The sequence below is a fragment of the Bos mutus genome, chromosome 10, assembly GCF_027580195.1.
Source record: "Bos mutus isolate GX-2022 chromosome 10, NWIPB_WYAK_1.1, whole genome shotgun sequence".
Taxonomy (NCBI): Eukaryota; Metazoa; Chordata; class Mammalia; order Artiodactyla; family Bovidae; genus Bos; species Bos mutus.
The window spans coordinates 38,309,790-38,330,026 of NC_091626.1; the positions used below are offsets into that span (position 1 = coordinate 38,309,790).

Below are 20,237 nucleotides of genomic sequence, written 5' to 3' on the forward strand. Positions count from 1 at the left end.
ACATCTTTATGCATTCATCCATTGACCAGTACTTAGGTTGTTTCCATACTGTAGCTATTGTGGATAATGCTGCTGTGAACTTGGAAGTGCAGAGATCTGTTTGGGTTTAAGGTTTCATTTCCTTTGGATATATACCCAGAAGTGGGATTTCTTTTGTGTGAAAGTATTAGTCACTCAGTTGTGTTCGACTCTTAGTGACCCTTTGGACTGGGGTCCACCAGGCTCTTCTGTCTATGGAATTCTCCAGGCAAGAATACTAGAGCGGTTAGCCATTCCCTTCTCTGGGGGATCTTTGCAACCCAGGGATTGAACTCGGGTCTCTCACATTGCAGGCATATTCCTTATCATCTAAGTCACCAGGGAAGCCCCTGGGATCATATAGTTAGCTCTATTTTAGATAACGAATGAAAACCTACTGTATAGCAGAGAACTCCATTCTATACCTAACTCTATACCTAAATGGGAAGGAAATCCAAAAAGAGGAAATGTATGTATATGTATGGGCTTAATAGCCCAGATCTGAAGTTATTGATATTTCTCCTGGCAGTCTTGATTCTAGCTTGTGCTGCATCCAGCCCAGCATTTCTCATGATGTCCTCTGTGTATAAGTTAAATAAACATGGTGACAGTATACAGCCTTGATGAACTCCTTTTCCTCTTTGAAACCAGTCTGTGGTTCCATGTCCAGTTCTAACTGTTGCTTCCTGACCTGCATACACATTTCTCAGGAGGCAGGTCAGGTGGTCTGGTATTCCCATCTCTTTCAGAATTTCCCACAGTTTGTTGTGATCCACACAATCAAAGGCTTTGGCATAGTCAATAAAGCAGAAGTAGATGTTTTTCTGGAACTCTCTTGCTTTTTTGATGATCCAGTGGATGTTGGAGGTTTGATCTCTGGTTCCTCTGCCTTTTCTAAATCCATCTTGAACACCTGGAAATTCATGATTCACTTACTGTCGACGCCTGGCTTGGAGAATTTTGAGCATTACTTTGCTAACGTGTGAGATGAGTGCAATTGTGCGGTAGTTTGAGCATTCTTTGGCATTGCCTTTCTTTGGGATTGGAATGAAAACGGACCTTTTCCAGTCCTGTGGCCACTGCTGAGTTTTCCATATTTGCTGGCATATTGAGTGCAGCACTTTCACAGTGTCGTCTTTCAGGATGTGAAATAGCTCCACTGGAATTCCATCACCTCCACTAGCTTTGTTTGTAGTGATGCTTTCTAAGACCCACTTGACTTCACATTCCAGGATGTCTGGCTCTAGGTGAGTGATCACATCATCGTGATTATCTGGGTCATGAAGATCTTTTTTTGTATAGTTCTTCTGTGTATTCTTGCCACCTCTTCTTAATATCTTCTGCTTCTGTTAGTTCCATACCATTTCTGTCCTTTATTGTACCCATCTTTGCATGAAATGTGCCCTTGATATCTCTAATTTTCTTGAAGAGATCTCTAGTCTTTCCCATTCTATTGTTTTCCTTTATTTTGTTGCATTGATCACTGAGGAAGGCTTTCTTATCTCTCCTTGCTATTCTTTGGAACTCTGTATTCGAATGGGTATGTCTTTCCTTTTCTCCTTTGCCTTTCGCTTCTCTTCTTTTCACAAGTATTTGTAAGGCCTCCTCAGACAACTGTTTTGCCTTTTTGCATTTCTTTTTCTTGGGGACGGTCTTGATCCCTGCCTCCTGTACAATGTCATGAACCTCCGTCCATAGTTCTTCAGGCACTCTGTCTATCAGATCTAATCCCTTGAATCTATTTCTCACTTCCACTGTATAATCATAAGGGATTTGACTTAGGTCATACCTGAATCATCTAATGATTTTCCCTTTCCCTAACCTGCATCCCTATGCAGATGACATCACCCTTATGGCAGAAAGCAAAGAAGAACTAAAGAGCATCTTGATGAAAGTGAAAGAGGAGAGTGAAAAAGTTGGTTTAAAACTCAACATTCAGAAAACTAAGGTCATGGCATTTGGTCCCAACACTTCATGGCAAATGGTGGGGAAGCAACAGAAACAGTGACAGACTTTATTTTTTTGGACTGCAAAATAACTGCAGATGGTGACTGCAGCCATGCAATTAAAAGACACTTGCTCCTTGGATGAAAGGTTATGACCAACTTAGACAGCATATTAAAAAGCAGAGACATTACTTTGCCACAAAGGTCCATCTAGTGAAAGCTATGCGTTTTCCAGTAGTCATGTATGGATGTGAGAGTTGGACTATAAGGAAAGCTGAGCGCTGAAGAATTGATGCTTTTGAACTGTGGTGTTGGAGAAGACTCTTGAGAGTCCCTTGGACTGCAAGGAGATCCAACCAGTCCATCCTAAAGGTAATTAGTCCTGTATATTTATTGGAAGGACTGATGCTGAAGCTGAAACTCCAATACTTTGGCCACCTGATGCGAATAACTGACTCATTGGAAAAGACCCTGATGCTGGGAAAGATTGACGGTGGGAGGAAAAGGGGATGACAGAGGATGAGATGGTTGGATGGCATCACTGACTCAATGGACATGAGTTTGAATAAACTCCAGGAGTTGGTGATGGACAGGAAGGCCTGGTATGTTGCAGTTCTTGGGGTTGCAAAGAATAGGACACAAATGAGTGACTGAATTGAACTGAACTAAATGACCCAGATAACCATGATGGTGTGGTCACTCACCTAGAACCAGCAGTCCTGGAGCATGAAGTCAAGTGGGCCTTAGGAAGCATTACTATGAAAAAAGCTAGTAGTGGTGATGGAATTCCAGCTGAGCTATTTCAAATGCTAAAAGATGATGCTGTTAAAGTGGTGCACTCAATATGCCGGCAAACTCAGCAGTGGACTGGTAAAGGTCAGTTTTCATTGCAGCCCCAAAGAAGGACAGTGCCAAAGAATGTTCAAATACATTGTGCTCATTTCACATGCTAGCAAGTTAATGCTCATAATCCTTCAAGCTAGGCTTCAACTATCTGTGAACCAAGAACTTCCAGATATACAAGCTGGATTTAGAAAAGGCAGAGGAACAAGAGATCAAATTGCCTACATCCATTGGATCATAGAAAAAACAAGAGAATTCCAGAAAAAAATCTACTTCTACTTCATTGGCTGTGCTAAAACTTTTGACTGTGTGGATCACAACAAACTGTGGAAAATTCTCAAACAGTTGGTAATACCAGACCATTTTACCTGCCTCCTGAGAAGCTTGTATGGAGGTGAAGAAGCAACAGTTAGAACTGGATATGGAACAATGGACTGGTTCAAAATCGGGAAAGGAGTACGTCAAAGCTGTATATTGTCACCCTGCTTATTTAAGTTATATGCAGAGTACATTGTGGGCTGGATGAAGCACAAGCTGGAATCAAGGTTGCCAGGTGAAATATCGATAACCTCAGATATGCAGATGACACCACTCTAATGGCAGAGAGTGAAGAGGAACTAAAGAGCCTCTTGGTGAAAGTGAAAGAGGAGAGTGAAATAGTTGGCTTAAAACTCAACATTCAAAAAACTAAGATCATGGCATCCAGGCCCATCACTTCATTGCAAATAGATGGGGAAACAATGGAAACAGTGACAGACTTCAGTTTCTTGGGCTCTAAAATTACTGCAGTGACTGCAGCCATGAAATGAAAAGACGCTTGCTCCTTGGAAGAAAAGCTACAAGAAACCTAGACAGTATATTTAAAAGCAGAGACATCACTTTGCAGATAAAAGTCCTTATAGTCAAAACTATGGTTTTTCCAGTAGTCATGTACGTATGTGATAGTTGGACCATAAAGAAGGCTGAGGGCTGAAGAACTGATACTTTTGAATTGTCATGCTGGAGAAGACTTTTGAAATCACTTGGAAGCATGGAGATCAAACAAGTCAATCCTAGAGGAAATCAACCCTGAATATTCACTGGAAGGACTGATTCTGAAGCTGAAGCTCCAAAAGTTTGGCCACCTGATGCAAAGAGCCAACTCATTGGAAAAGACCCTGATGCTGGGAAAGACTGAGGGCAAGAAAAGAGGAGGAGAAGACAGAGGATGAAATTGTTGGATGGCATCACCAACTCAACGGACATGAGTTTGAGCAAAGTCTGGGTGATAGTGAAGGACAGGGAAGCCTTGTGTGCAGCATTCCATGGGCTCACAAAGCATCGACATGACTGAGCAACTGAACAACAACCACCTGGCTTCCCAGGTGGCTCTAGTGATCAAGAACTTGCTTGACAATGCAGGAGACATAAGAGATGTAGGTTTGATCCCTGGATTGGGAAGATCCCCTGGTGATGGGCATGGCAACCCACTCCTGTTTTCTTGCCTGGAGAATCCTACAGACAGAGGGTCTTAACGGGCTACAGTCCATAGCGTTGCAAAGAGTCAGACATGACTGAAGTGACTTAGTATGCATGCATGTATATGTATGGCTGATTCACTTGGTCATACAGCAGGAACTGACATAGCAGTGTGAAGGAACTATACTCCAATTAAAAAAAATAATAATGATAAAATTAAAAAGAGCTAACCAGCTCTGGTTAGCTGGCTATTTTTAATTTAGAGTATAGTTACTTTGCATTGCTATGTCAGTTCCTTCTGTATAGCAAAGTGAATCAGCCATGTGTATACCTTTATCCTGTCTTTTTTGGATTTCCTTTCCATTTAGGTTAACACAGAGCACCAGGGAGAGTTCTCTGTGCTATATAGTAGATTTTCATTAGTTATCTATTTTATACATTGTAGTCTATATATCGGAGAAGGCAATGGCACCCCACTCCAGTACTCTTGCTTGGAAAATCCCATGGATGGAGGAGCCTGGTGGGCTGCAGTCCGTGGAGTCACTAGGAGTCGGACACGACTGAGCGACTTCACTTTCACTTTTCACTTCTATGCATTGGAGAAGGAAATGGCAACCCACTCCAGTGTTCTTGCCTGGAGAATCCCAGGGATGGGGGAGCCTGCTGGGCTGCCGTCTACGGGGTCGCACAGAGTCGGACACGACTGAAGTGACTTAGCAGCAGCAGCAGCAGTGTGTATATGCTGTCTTCCATGATGGCTTAGACGGTAAAGAACACGCCTGCAATGCTGGAGACCCGGGTTCGATCCCTGGGTTGGGAAGATGCCCTGGAGAAGGGGATGGCAACCCTCTCCAGTATTCTTGCCTGATAAATCTCATAGACAGAGGAGCCCGGTGGGCCATATTACATGGGGTCACAAAGAGTTGGACACGACTGTGTGACTAACACTCTACATTTCCATAGTGTGTGTATGTGTCAGTCTCTGCCTCCCAATTCATTCCACCCACCCCTTTCTACTTGGTATCGTGCCCTCTCTGTTTGTGTCTCTGTTTCTGCTTTGCAAATAATACCATCTATACCATTTTTCTAGATTCCACATATATGCATTAGTATACAGTATTTGTTTTAGCTCTGTATTTTAAAGAGGAGGAGCTAACTGAACACATTGAGGACCAAGTGTAAGTTATCCTTGGTGGTTGGTGGTGGTCAGAGGACAATGGTTCAATGATAAAAGCTGGAAATCGAGGGCTCAGAGCTCTGGCTTCGCCTTTGCATTCTCAGGGGGTCAGAATCATATTGTCATGATATTCCTATCAAGAACAACCCTCTAGGTTTGTGGAGAGGAAAAGTAACTAAAAGTGATTTTACAAAGTTTAAAAATAAAATAAATTTTCTTTTTAGCTCATCACCAATTTCTGTCTACAGGAGGATGGTCAGTAAAATTTTCAAAAAGCCTTAATGATTCCTGATAGTTTTCTCCATAAAATCCAGTGACTCTGTTACTTTTTCCTATCCGCTGTCCTTCTCAGCTTCTCTTTAACTGGAGTCCCTGGCCCATCTTTTTTCCCCCTCCAGCTTTATTGAGATATTAATGACATATAACATATATAAGTTTAAGATGTATAAGGTGATGATTTGATACCCACACACATATATGTATATATATTGTAAAATTATTACTGCAGTAAGGTTAGTTTACACTTCCATTCCCTCAAGTAATTACCAATTTTTGGTTTGGTGATACTATTTGAGATCTATTTTCTTAATAACATTCAAGTATATAATGCAGTGTTGTTAATCATTGTCACCATGCTTTAGGTTAGATCCTGAGAAATTACACATCATATTGTTGGGAGTCTGTATCCTTTTCTGGTTCATCTTTATAATCATTCTCTTCACACACAATCTACTGCTCCTTCCTTAGTTGAGCTCTCCTAGCAAAACTTGGCCCTGGTTAAATGTCTCTGCCTACTCCACTTATCCACCCACCCATTCAGTGATGTGGCTGAAGAAAAACACACTGATCATCTTAGTATGGTTTGCTTTAAATTTATAACATTACCAATGGACTCACGTGGACTCATAGGGTTGCCTGGCAATCTGACCACATCCACCAGTTTTGTATTTGACCAAGGAAAGAAATATGACAGCTTTCACATGCTCCCTGCCCCAAATCTAGCCACCGGCCTGCACCTGTGACCCTGCAGAGGTGGGTGTGTCCAAGCTGGCCATGCACTGCATTGTCTCCCCTCTCCGTAATAGCAGAGAAGCCAGTCTTATATGGTGGACACTGTGTGCCAGGCTTAGTTCTAAGTACCTGATATATTAACTAATGTAATCCTTACAACAGCCCTGTGTGGCAGGACTCACACCAGTTTTACAGTAAGGGAGCTGAGGCACACCAGAATTCAGTAATTTGTCTGAAACCACTCAGCATAGTAAGTTAAGTGGCTCCGGAGTCCTTGTGTGTCATCTCTCTATCACACCTCATCTCTCAGGACATTTCTCCTACTGCTCTTCCCTCCGCATCATCAGTTCACTCCTTTCTGCCAGATCTTATCAATTACAGGCAAATTCTAACAGTTTCTGCTTTCAGAACCTACCCTTGAGCCCATATCTCCCTCCAGCTATCCCCTAATGTCCCTGTTCTCTTCTCCAAATTTCTTGTGTTTTCTCTACTTATGTCTGCTTCCTTTTCCCCAATTTACTTTAGAAGCACTTCAGTCTGACTTTTGTCCCTACCATTCCAGGAATACAACTTTTGTCAAGTTCAAGAATGACTTCCCAAATGTCTAAACCAGAGGGACAGTCGTCGTTTCTTACTCAGCCCCCTACTCAGAAATGTTTTCTTCTCTTGTTTTGGTTTTCTCCTGCGGTCACTTCTCTGTCTCCTTTGCTGGATCTCCCCCTGCTGGCCAACCTCTAAATGTTTGATTGTCCAGGGCCTGGGCTGGCCCACTTCCCTTTCATCCACTCTCATTCTCTTGATGATCTCAGTCAGTGTCAAGGCCTTAAATATAATTTATAAGTTGATGACTCCTAGGTTTTTATTTCTAGCTTTGACCTTCCTTAGACTTCCAGCATTTCCATTTGGCTGTCAGAGGCACAAGTATCACCCAATTAATATATTTCACATAAAATTCTTGATTTGTCTCTTTAGTTCTCATTTTTAATAAAGTGAGATATTCCTCTCACATCCCACATTGTAATTATCAGCAGGGCTCTACCTTCAAATTACATCTCAGGTCTGATCACTTCTCTCTTTTTCTAGGACTACACCCTCATCTGAAGCATCATCATCTATTCCCTGGATTTTTGCAATAGCCTCCTGTGGGTCTCCTTGCTTTGTTTCTTGCTCTAAGATAACCTGTTCTCCACCCTGTAGCCAGTCATTCCTTACAAATCTGCTTTAGATGTGGCCTCTGCTTACCCCTGATTTCCTTACTTCATGTATTCTGTCTTGTCACTCACTGCCTCTCAGCCCAATCTTCTTTGCCATTCTTTGAACACAGGCTTTGCCTTTACCATTCCCCGTCCTCCTCTGCTGGGAATCTTTAATGATCTAAATTAAACAAAAGAATTCATTATTTTGGTATGATCTCTTTTCAAACCTTACCTTATTAGAAAAACTTCCCTTGATCTTGCTATCTAAAATAGTAGCACCTGGCATTTTCTGTCTTCTTGCTGGTTTTAATCAGAGTGCAGTATATTGCATATCTATTTATATATCTCTTTGTTTGCTGTATGTCTCCTGAGTGACATATCAGCTCCATGAAGGCAGAGACATTATTGTGGTATTCCTAGTGCCTGGAACTAGGTGCTTGATAAATATTTGTTTAATTTTTGGAATAGGGGCAGGTATTAAATCCTATGAAGGTAAAGGATATATAAGAATGAAAAAGATTAGAAGTAATATTTTTAAGTTAAGAAAATCTGTAAATGATAGCTGAAAAGGAGAAAATTGTCTGGAAGAAGGAGAGTCTCCGAATTCTTAGGTGGCTTTAATCCTCTGTTTTCTCTTCAGCCTTTGAAGAGAGTTCCATGTTACGGTCACCACTGTGTTCAGAGCCAAGAGGGAGAACAAGGAAAAGGCCTTCAGTGGATTTTGTGGGCCCTTATGGAGGGTTTCAGGGGTGCCTTCATAATGTGGATGGGAGTTCAGAGTATTCCTAGAAAATTAACATACGTGAAATAAAATGAAATTGGGGATCTTATGTTCCTTAAACCTACACCTCTTGAAGCGTCACAGATGGACATATTATGTACTTAACTCATATGATGCTGGTAATGATAGTGATTTTTTCTCACATGTTTCTTTTCTGACTGTCCTTGACCAATGTGTCATTTCCTGATCCCCTTTAGAATTGGATTGAGAACGCTCATGTGACCTTTCCCCGTTTCTTGGGTCCCTCCTGTGTAAGGAGAACAGATGCAGGAGTGGATTAATGTACCTCTCAGTTAACATTGTTGTGAGTTCTATTCACTGATGTGGAAGAAGAGCAGAAAGAAAACTATGTCAACATAATGAATTCTCTTGTTTAGTATTATGAGATAGAAAAAGACTGGAACACTTCTTTTAAATTCTGTTAGTATTTCAGTGAGCTTTCTAACAGACAGATCTGTAATGATCTCCAGAAAACAGGAAGATGATGTTTGCTACCCTTTTAATTATAAATATGACATTAACAAAAATCCCTATTACCTGAACTTTAACTCCCAATAAACATGATGCATGATAATTATCTGACATAACTGTGGTTTTGAAAGTTTAAAATGTAGGTATAGGGTGGGCATGCAATCCCTCAAAGCTCTTCTTGCTCAACTTTAATGATAAAATATGTTTTAACAAGCCAGTCATGTTTATTTTGTAGTGTTTGGGTCATTTCAAAAGATTCATTTGTGTGCACTGCCTGTATTTCTTCATGTCCCCTTTGCTTTCCTCTTTCCTAGAGGGAGAAGATGATGAAGATGAAGAGGATGAAGAGGAAGAAGATGAAGAGGAAGAAGATGAGGAGGAAGATGAGGAAGATAAAGATGCTGACTCCCTGGATGAGGCCTTGGGTGACACCGAGCTGCCTGGGTTCACGCTCCCTGGCATCACGTCTCAGGAACCTGGCTTAGAGCAGGAAAACGTGGTCTCTTTGGAGGGAGTCACCTTCCAGGTGCCAGATGCCATCCAGTGGGAACAGCAGAATCAGGGCCTGGGTAAGAGTCATGTGTGTTTCTCTCCTTCCTCCCTCCCCTCATCTTACTTTTCTTAGGCGACAACTTTCTTTCATTGGCATTGATGATGGAGCAAAATGGATTTTCTTTTTATGGATGTTTCATTTTAGTTCTCACTTCTTTCTCCGATATGTTTATATTTATGCTCTTCAGTAGCCAGGTTCCAGTCTCCATCTGCCTGAAGAGCACGGTTACCTTAATTTTTGGAAAGAGTTCCATCGTTCCTTCCCAGCTGGAGGACAGCTGTTGGCTCTGGGAGGACTTCCAATTGGGACAGAATTGTGCGTAACCAGTCAGCTGCCCAAAGTGTCATGAATGCACTGGAGTCAGAAAGCAAATCTATTTTGTGATCCCCTCCTTTTAGAATTTCCTCCCTGGGGAAGTTCTTCCTTCACTTCTGGGTGAGCTTTTAGCCATCCCAATATGTTTCTGCTCATTCTTGTGGTTGCGTTTCATCATCAAATATAATCTCTTTTTGTCACTTGGTGTCCAGACAACCCCAAGCTTACTCTTTCTTGGGCATGGCCTGGAGTTTTGGCGAGAGACTCTCTGGAGGCAGGCTGACCCCAACCTTGATACTCTCTTGTGGTCAGCAGGGATGCTCCTCTGTCTCTTCTTAACTTTTTCTGGAGAGATACTGTTTAGCTCTGGGTGATTGTTTGAGGCCTCACTCTGTTGACCTGAGGGGAAGTGACCTCTGCTCCAAAGAAATCTCCTCCCTGAAGCTCTCTTGATCTTTAAAAGGCCCAAGGATACCTTCAGTGCAGCAGAGGTTTGATTTAACAGTCATATAACCAGTGTTTAGAGTATTTCATTGAAAATTTGGATGTTGATCTCAGATTTTGCTCTGGAATATCATACTAGTGTATCTTGGTGCCTTGGTTGAAACTTTCAATTTAGAATCTTATTAAATATGATTTCTTAAAGATTGTCCTTCTCTCCTCCTATGAAAACCCTTTCAGATTAGCAGTGAGAAAGGGTAAGTGCATGTGCATTATAATGAGTATGGAGTGGGGAAAAATCACATTGTCTGTTTATCACAGGATTGAGTAGTTTAAAAGCTCTCTTGCTTTTTTAAAAGCTCAAACTGAAGTTGGTAAAACCTTTAAAGATTTGCAGTCTACGGAGAAATCTTTCCATAATCTCTAAAACTAAGGAACATGTGTAAGGATCTTTAATGTCATCTTCTCTTCCCTTATAGTTTTTTTGTGAGCTGTCCTTTTGATGTGGTTAATTAATTTGTCCAAAAAGCAGAACCCCTACTATGTTCCTTTGTAAGGTGTTGGAAACACAGAAAAAAACAAGGCAATGCTTTTTCTTGATTAGAGCAGAGCCCATTCGTAAAGGTTGCAGCGCAGGATGGTGATAAAAATGGGTTATAGGAGGGCAGAGTAGAAGTGTAGAAGGAGGCCATCTAGAGTCGCTTGGAGAGTTTAGAGCTGTCACCTGAAGGATATATAAATAGGAGATAGCTTGCAAGGAAAAGAAACCAAAGAAAGAACATACGCAAAGGCATTGGAGGGATGAAAGAGCATATACAGATGGGCTGGCAAAGAATGTTGTTAAGTGGGTAAAAAGAAGTTCTAGGAGATATAATAGCAGACAAGGTTGGAAAGGTAAGCAAGGATGCATCATGAAGAGCTTTGACTGCCAAGAGGTTTTCACTTGTCCTTTATGAAAACTGTTCTGGTGATGGTGTGGTGGAGGAGGAGGGGAGGAGCATGAGATTGGGGAGAGAGAAAAAGGCCACTTCTGAGATCCGTGAAATGTCTTTGTGAGACATAAAGAACATGAAGTAAGGCAGAGCAAGTGGGATGAATGGAAAAGAGTCAACCTGAGAGCTTTTGTCATAGGTACTAATGGATTTGGGGGATTGAGGAAAAAGAGAGGGAGAGTTGAGGATGATTTCTAGGTTTTTAGATTGGGTGAACAGGTGGAGAGTGATGCCTCTGACGAAAAAAGGGAATAAAGGGAGCAATATGAACTTGGCATTTTAGGGAGATGATGAGCTAGTTTTGGGCATGTTGAATATGAGGAGCCTGTGAGGTGTCCAGGAAGGTCTTAGATTTTGTGTCTTGAATTTAGCGAAGAGGACTGGGACTGAGAAGTTATTCTGGGTTTACCACCCTCTGCTGCTGCTGCTGCTGCTAAGTCGCTTCAGTCGTGTCCGACTCCATGTGACCCCATAGACGGCAGCCCACTAGGCTTCCCCGTCCCCGGGATTCTCCAGGCAAGAACACTGGAGTGAGTTGCCATTCCCTTCTCCAGTGCATGAAAGTGAAAAGTGAAAGTGAAGTCGCTCAGTCGTGTCCGACTCTAGCTACCCCATGGACTGCAGCCCACCAGGCTCCTCCATCCATGGGATTTTCCAGGCAAAAGTACTGGAGTGGGGTGCCATTGCCTTCTCCTATCACCCTCTAGGTTGGCATAAAGGTTGTAGTTGAAATGTAGCTGGGATTTCCTGTGGAGTGTGCTTATGGTAAAGAGAGGAGGCGATAAAGGATGTGTTTCCACTGGGCAGGCAGACGGTATTAGTATATGTGCATACAATGCTATATTTACTAAGTTATTTTCTGAACAAATTTGGCATGTAATTGGGCAGTAATTACTTTAAAAAATATACCAAGTGAAACTGCTAAAACCTCATAAGTATATCAAAATATTATCAAAGTATTACAAAACAAACACAAACACTGACCTGGGGACACGTGAATAAATATTTGGTCTCTTCAGGCCTGAACAGGCCTGAAATGCACCTGTTCCACCACTGGTTGAAATGAATGAAATAAAATGCAAAATACCAATGTAACTTATTATAGAGGTTAAACACAAAAATCTACACGTCAAGTGACTCCTCAGGTAGTAGATTTATAACATGAAAGGATCATGGATGGTTGAACAGTCTTTTAAATATGGATTGGGTGAATATTCAAAGACTGTATCCCATTCCTGGAGAGAGGGTTGTTTTTGTACCCTCTCTGTAGGGAGAAGTACTGCAGGGAGATCATATGGCCTCTATTCCTGGATTGTGGTCTAGGAAGCCAATTTCCACCACTTGGAAAGTTGGCATACCATCTATGATAATGATAAGCAATTGGAGGAACTGTGAATCTTAGAAAGATTTGTAGAGGCTACAGTTCAAGGCTAACGTGATCATTTGAGCTCTAGCCTTACCGTGTTCCTCAACACAAATTTGCCACTGAAAAGGAGCCAAATTTTTAAGAAATCAACTTTATTGAGGTATAAACTATATACAGTAAACTGCACTCAGAGTATGCAATTCGAGTCTTGTACACATCCATACAGCCTCCATCTCATTGAAAATGCAGAATTTCCATCACTTCCCCTTTTTCCCCCCAGTTATTCCTCATGTCCTATGCAGTCCATCCCTCTCTCAGTCCTCAATCCCAGGTAACCACTGATCTACTTTTAGTACTACAGGTTAGGTTGCATTTTCTAGAATTTTATATACGTAGAATCATGTAATACATACTCTTATGTGTCTAGCTTCTTTCACTTAGCATAATGATTTTGAGATTCAACCATGTTGTTGTCTGTATCAATAATTTGTTCCCCCTTTTTAAAATTAAAAAAACCTTATATTTATTTGGTGACATCATGTCGTAGTTGCAGCATGCGGGCTCTTCGTTGCGATGTGTAGTCTTTCCTCTAGTTGCAGCATGCACCTAGGCTTAGTTGCCCCGAGGCATGTGGAATCTTAGTTCCCCACCCAGGGATCAAACCTGCATTCCCTGCATTGGAAGACGGATTCTCAATCACTGGACCACCAAGGAAGTCCCTAATTTGTTCTGGTTTTGTAGCTGTGTAGTACTCAACTGTATGGATATGCTACATCTTGTTTATCTCATCACCTGTTGACGAACATTTGGGTTTTCCCCAGTTTTTGGTTAATAGCAGTTACATTTTAAGGTGTGTAGGGCATGAGGTGGAGGGTGAATAGCCCAGTTGTCCCCTTGTCTTGCCTCCTGAGTCCAGCCTCCACGCATGGCTAAAGTTTCTTAAATTAGTAATACCAATTTAATGATTTGTTATCACTAAGGTGATTTGTCACTTTAAAAAGTGATTTTGGACTTCCCTGGTGGTTCAGTGGTTAAGAATTTGCCTTTCCTTGCAAGGGAGTGGTTCAATCTCTGGTCTGGGAAGATCCCACATGCCTCGGAGCAGCTAAGCCTGTGTGCCACAACTACTGAAGCCTTTGTGCCTAGAGCCTGTGCTTCTCAACAAGAGAAGCCACTGCAATGAGAAACCCTCACAATGCAAGAAAGAGATGCCCTGGCTTGCTGCTACTAGAGAAAGCCCATGTGGAGCAACAAAGACCCACCAGAGTCAAAAAATAAATAGACTAAGTAAATCAATTAATCAGTCTTTTTTTTTAAAGTGATTTTCCCAAGTCTTGACATTTTGGTTTATATCAGATTTTTTCTTTTTATAAAATTTACCATTTCCCTGGATGTCTCTTACCTTTTGCTGCCACTTCTTTTCTTGAAAAAATTCAATTTGCCAACATGTTTTTAGCATTCTAATTTTCATGGGAACCAAAACCAGGAAGTCCTTCCCGTTCTCTACTGTGGGAAGACTGGGTTGGGTTAGTAGTGCTTGTGTCTAAGATTTTATTAGCTCACCATCTTTTTCTTGGGGGGACAGGAGTATTTACTAGTAACTCAAAACCACTGACAACTTCTGGGTCAGTATTAATTGATATAGTTTCCTAAATGCTCTCAGATCACATGATAAAGAGGGGCCCCTCCCCTGTTTGTGATGGATTTTGTGGTACCAAGAATAATGGCTCCCCAGTTGGCTCAGACAGTAAAGAATCTGCCCACAAAGTGGGAGACCCAGGATTGATCCCTGGGTCAGGAAGACCCCTGGGGAAGGGAAAGACTACCCACTCCAGTATTCCTGCCTGGAGAATTTCATTGACAGAGGAGCCTGGCGGGCTGCAGTCCACAGGGTCACAGAGAGTCTGACACGACTGAGCGACTAACACTTTTACTTTTTTCAAATATGTTTATGTCCTAATCTTTGGAACCTATGATTACGTTGTCTTACCTGGCAAAAAGCTTTGCTGGTGATTAGGTTAAGGATCTTGAGATGGAATGGTTATCCTGGATTTTCTGCAAAGGTCACACAAGTGTATTCACAAGTGTCCTTATAAGCAGGAAGAAGACAGGTCAAAGTCAGAAAAGTAGATGTGATGACAGAGGCAGAGGTCAGAATGATGTGGCCAGAAGCAAGGAATTCTGGCAGCCTCCACAAACTGGAAAAGGCAAAGAGATGAATTTTCTTCTTGAGCTTCTAGAAGGAACACAATCCTGCTGGCACCTTAATTTTAGTCCTTCAAGACCCATTTTAGACTTTTGACGTGTAAAACTATAAGACAATAAGTTTGTATTGTTTTGAGCCCCTAACTTAGTGGTAATTTGTTATAGCAGAAATAAGAAACTAATACAGATTTCAATAAGTATTTCATGAGCAGCTTCATTTTAGAAAGCAGAGCTACATGGCAGCTGTAGGGTGAGTGTGAGTGTTGTAAACTTAACTATAGTTTTTTCTTAATGAATCACTAAAAATGCAAAGATGGAGGCCTCTAAAAAGTAATCTAATTTAAAACAATTTTACTTTAATTGACCATCTTATTCATTTCTACTTTTAAGTGGGTTGTTTTATTTATAGATGATCACATCCTATTTTACAATATGAATGGTATTCCAAAGCAAGTGCTAAAACCCATAGACACCTTTAAAAATGAACATATTGAAGTGGGTAGTTGGAATTGGCTAAGAATAATATACACTCTTTGAATAGATTATCATTTCATTTTCTGTGAAGAAACAAGAGGAGAAAACTTAGATTACTTTCTAAGGCAAAGCAGTAGATTCATGGCTTAATTCTTTGCACTTCTGTTTTCTGTTGTCACATACACATTGCCTCTAAAGCTTTGGAGGGAAACAGCCCAGTTTCTTGATCTTGCTGTTGGGAGGTATGATTGTGGACTGAACTGGTAGGCTGTCAGGATAAAGAATCAGGAGCGAAAGTTCCATGTTATGGCTGAGGTGCACTGATTGTAGTGTAGAGGAAGTTTTTTTTTTTACATATGCAGAATCAATTTCTTTTCTGATCTAACAAGATCATTTTCAGATTTATTGGTAGGAACCTGTAGAGAGCAGATACTGTGACCCACACTACTTCTTATCCTTTTGTAATCACATGATTATTCTTTTAAAACTATAAAATCAATATGGCCAAAGTTGAGTCAATGTATCCATTTTGACATTTAAACATTTCCGATGTAATATCTGGTGATTCTTTACTTTGTGCATTCTGAATCTGCTAGGATGCCTTTAGCTACAGGTAGCAGAAACCTTAAATAGACTTAAAGAGTAAAGAAATGTATTTTCTCTGAAAACAAGAAGTCCAGAGATAAGGCTTCTGGGTCAGTTGACTTGAGTAGCTCAGCGGCCATTGGCGACTCAGTTTTTCCATCTTACTGCACTGTCCTCCCTTGGGATGTTGACTTTGGCCCCAGGCTGGTCTCCTTACAACTGTAATGGCTTGAAGCAGTTTCAGGTGTCACACCTAGACAAGACATTGTTCAAAGAAGAAGACTGTCTTTTTATTGTGTTTCTTTCTCAGGAGAGAAGAAGCATTTCCAAGAATCCTCCAGTAGAATACTCACTTTTGATTGGCTGAAATTATGTCACATGCTGGTTTCTAGACAGTCATTGGCAAGTGGAATGTGAGGCTGCATGTCAGCTACCATACCTATTTTTTTTTTTATGAATTATTTCTTTTTTAAATTTTATTTTATTTTTTAACTTTACATAATTGTATTAGTTTTGCCAAATATCAAAATGAATCCATCACAGGTATACATGTGCTCCCCATCCTGAACCCTCCTCCCTCCTCCCTCCCCATACCATCCCTCTGGGTCGTCCCAGTGCACCAACCCCAAGCATCCAGTATCGTGCATTGACCCTGGACTGGCATCTCGTTTCATACATGATATTTTACATGTTTCAATGCCATTCTCCCAAATCTTCCCACCCTCTCCCTCTCCCACAGAGTCCATAAGACTGATCTATACATCAGTGTCTCTTTTGCTGTCTCGTACACAGGGTTATTGTTATCATCTTTCTAAATTCCATATATATGCGTTAGTATACTGTATTGGTGTTTTTCCTTCTGGCTTACTTCACTCTGTATAATAGCCTCCAGTTTCATCCACCTCATTAGAACTGATTCAAATGAATTCTTTTTAATGGCTGAGTAATACTCCATTGTGTATATGTACCACAGCTTTCTTATCCATTCATCTGCTGATGGACATCTAGGTTGCTTCCATGTCCTGGCTATTATAAACAGTGCTGCGATGAACATTGGGGTACACGTGTCTCTTTCCCTTCTGGTTTCCTCAGTGTGTATGCCCAGCAGTGGGATTGCTGGATCATAAGGCAGTTCTAGTTCCAGTTTTTTAAGGAATCTCCACACTGTTCTCCATAGTGGCTGTACTAGTTTGCATTCCCACCAACAGTGTAAGAGGGTTCCCTTTTCTCCACACCCTCTCCAACATTTATTATTTGTAGACTTTTGGATCGCAGCCATTCTGACTGGTGTGAAATGGTACCTCATAGTGGTCTTGATTTGCATTTCTCTGATAATGAGTGATGTTGAGCATCTTTTCATGTGTTTGTTAGCCATCTGTATGTCTTCTTTGGAGAAATGTCTATTTAGTTCTTTGGCCCATTTTTTGACTGGGTCATTTATTTTTCTGGAGCTGAGCTGTAGGAGTTGCTTGTATATTTTTGAGATTAGTTGTTTGTCAGTTGCTTCATTTGCTATTATTTTCTCCCATTCTGAAGGCTGTCTTTTCACCTTGCTGATAGTTTCCTTTGATGTGCAGAAGCTTTTAAGGTTAATTAGGTCCCATTTGTTTATTTTTGCTTTTATTTCCAATATTCTGGGAGGTGGGTCATAGAGGATCCTGCTGTGATGAATGTCAGAGAGTGTTTTGCCTATGTTCTCCTCTAGGAGTTTTATAGTTTCTGGTCTTATGTTTAGATCTTTAATCCATTTTGAGTTTATTTTTGTGTATGGTGTTAGAAAGTGGTCTAGTTTCATTCTTTTACAAGTGGTTGACCAGTTTCCCCAGCACCACTTGTTAAAGAGGTTGTCTTTAATCCATTGTATATTCTTGACTCCTTTGTTAAAGATAAGGTGTCCATATGTGCGTGGATTTATCTCTGGGCTTTCTATTTTGTTCCATTGATCTCTATTTCTGTCTTTGTGCCAGTACCATACTGTCTTGATAACTGTGGCTTTGTAGTAGAGCCTGAAGTCAGGTAGGTTGATTCCTCCAGTTCCATTCTTCTTTCCACCATACCTATTATCTATGATTTCTGTGTTTTTCTGTTTACTTCTCTTGTGGCTGATTCTTATCCATGTTTCTTCTAAGACTCCTATGACCAATCTCGTTAAATTAATATATTTATTTTAAATATGTTAAAAAAATTTAATTTATCTAATTTTTTAAAAAAGTTGCACATTGAGTTTTTGTGTCTGTTTTATATATGTATTTTAATATTTTTGATTGTTCTGGGTCTTCATTGCTGCATTGGGCCTTCTCTAGTTGCGGCAGCTAGGGGCTACTCTTTGTTTCAGGGCTTGGACTTCTCACTGCGATGGTTTCTGTTGTTGTGGAGCAAGGGCTCTAGGCATGTGGGCTTCAGTAGTTGCAGTGCACAAGGCTTAGTTGCTCTGCAGTAGTCAGGACCAGGGATCAAACCCGTGTCCTCTGTATTGGCAGACGAATTCTTAACCACTGGACCACCAGGGGAGTTCCCTGAATATGTTTTGTATTCATGAGTTCTGGATGAGGGCCTGAGGATGGTATTGTTCCAAGAAGAGATCATTTTGGGTCACTTTATGGTTTGGTTGACATTCTGAATAGATAAGGCTTCCAGACTCCATTAATTAGTTAAGTGCAGAATTATAGCTGTCTTCACTTTTTTTTCCCAAAAGCCTCCATCTAATATTGGAATAGGTTCCTGATTCAGGAAGTAGAATATTTTTCTCTGGAGGTCTTTATAAAACATGGTAAATATTCAGTTAACAGAGTATAGGGATGTTTGTGGAAAGCAGAAAAATAAAGTGCATTCATGCTTCTAGTTTTTCACCAGATATTTATAAAGCACCTACCAAGTGTATGCTGTATTTTAGGGAAACAGAGGCTGACATGTAGAGATAAATTGCAGTGAGGCAGAGAGTGGTCCCATAGATGTGAGGCCAGTGGCTGAGCAATTCCACTGTGGTAGAATTGAATCATCACTTAACAATCAGCGGTTTCTCTGAGTGGGCAGCCATCTGTGAGGTGTAACTTAAGGAGTGCTTGTGCAAGCCCCAATTTATATCATCCTTCCTGTTTTAATATGGTGCCTACCCTTCAATATTAAGAGTCTTCCTTTGGATTGAAATAATATTATATGTCTTGAGATGGCCTTAGTAAAATGCAGATCTACTATCTGGATAGGATAATGAGTCTCCAAGCTACTTCCTGGAGAAAGCAATGGCACCCAACTCCAGTACTCTTGCCTGGAAAATCCCATGGACGGAGGAGCCTGGTAGGTTGCAGTCCATGGGGTCGCTAAGAGTCGGGCACGACTGAGCGACTTCACTTTCACTTTTCACTTTCATGCATTGGAGAAGGAAATGGCAACCCACTCCAGTGTTCTTGCCTGGAGAATCTCAGGGACGGCGGAGCCTGGTGGGCTGCCATCTCTGGGGTCGCACAGAGTCGGACACGACTGAAGTGGCGCAGCAGCAGCAGCAAGCTACTTCCATTGGAACGTGGTATGTATGCTCAGTTGCTCAGTCTTGTGCAACTCTTTGTGACCCCATTGACTGTAGCCCTCCAGGCTCCTCTATCCATGGAATTTTCCAGGCAAGGATACCGGAGTGGGTTGCCATTTCCTTCTCTAGGGGATCTTGATCCAGGAATTAAACCCGAGTCTCTTGCATTGGCAGGCGGATTCTTTACTACTGGCACCACCTTTAAGATTAAGATTAACCACATTAAGATGTTATCATTTGTATATTATTATCAGTTTCATTACCTGGTAATTTAGGATGATTTTAATGTGAAAGAGAATATATTTTGAATTGGCAAAAAGGGTGTGGGGATTGGGCCTTAGAGAAACTGAACATTTGTCTGTGAGAAAGTCAGACCCTTCCTAAACTGTGTCAGTTCTTCTCTTTCTTCTCCTCATCATCCTTCTTGTCCTTTTAAAACACTTCATGTGTAGCTAAGGTCAAACTTAAATATAGTGCGGCATGGGCTGTGGCAGCAAGAAAAAGCTTCTCTGTAAAAGACAGTGGGAAGTGTGAGATTTCAAACAATCCTTCACAGCAACAAATGTCAGTGTATTTTGGCATATAGCATGTTAAGCTATGGATTGTGAGGTTGCTCAGGAAGCTGCCAGACTAACATGGTTAAATATATGTATGGAAGGAGAAAGAAAGAAACCTTAGTCCAGCCCAGTGTGAGCAGCAGATTGACTAAAGCCTTTGGACCAGTGGTTCTCATTCTTGGCTGCACTTTGGAATCACCTGGAGAGTGACACAAATTATTGATACCTGGGTCCTACCCCCTGGAGCACAGCTGTCCTAGGCTGGGTCCGCTGGTTGTTCTCTTGGGGTGAGGCAGCTTCTGTTTGTAAAGAGAGATAGCGGATT

At 41.2% G+C, this 20,237-nt stretch overlaps 1 protein-coding gene across 3 annotated transcripts in view; it reads left to right on the plus strand.

The window, feature by feature from the left end:
• ARMH4 (armadillo like helical domain containing 4) overlaps positions 1-20,237 on the plus strand; it is a 141,010-nt gene that overhangs the window by 42,806 nt on the left and 77,967 nt on the right. For all 3 annotated transcript variants that reach the window (XM_070377778.1, XM_070377779.1, XM_070377780.1), the window contains exon 5: positions 9,216-9,470. In XM_070377778.1, coding sequence (XP_070233879.1) covers positions 9,216-9,470 — 255 coding nt within the window. The remainder of the gene's footprint in view (positions 1-9,215; positions 9,471-20,237) is intronic.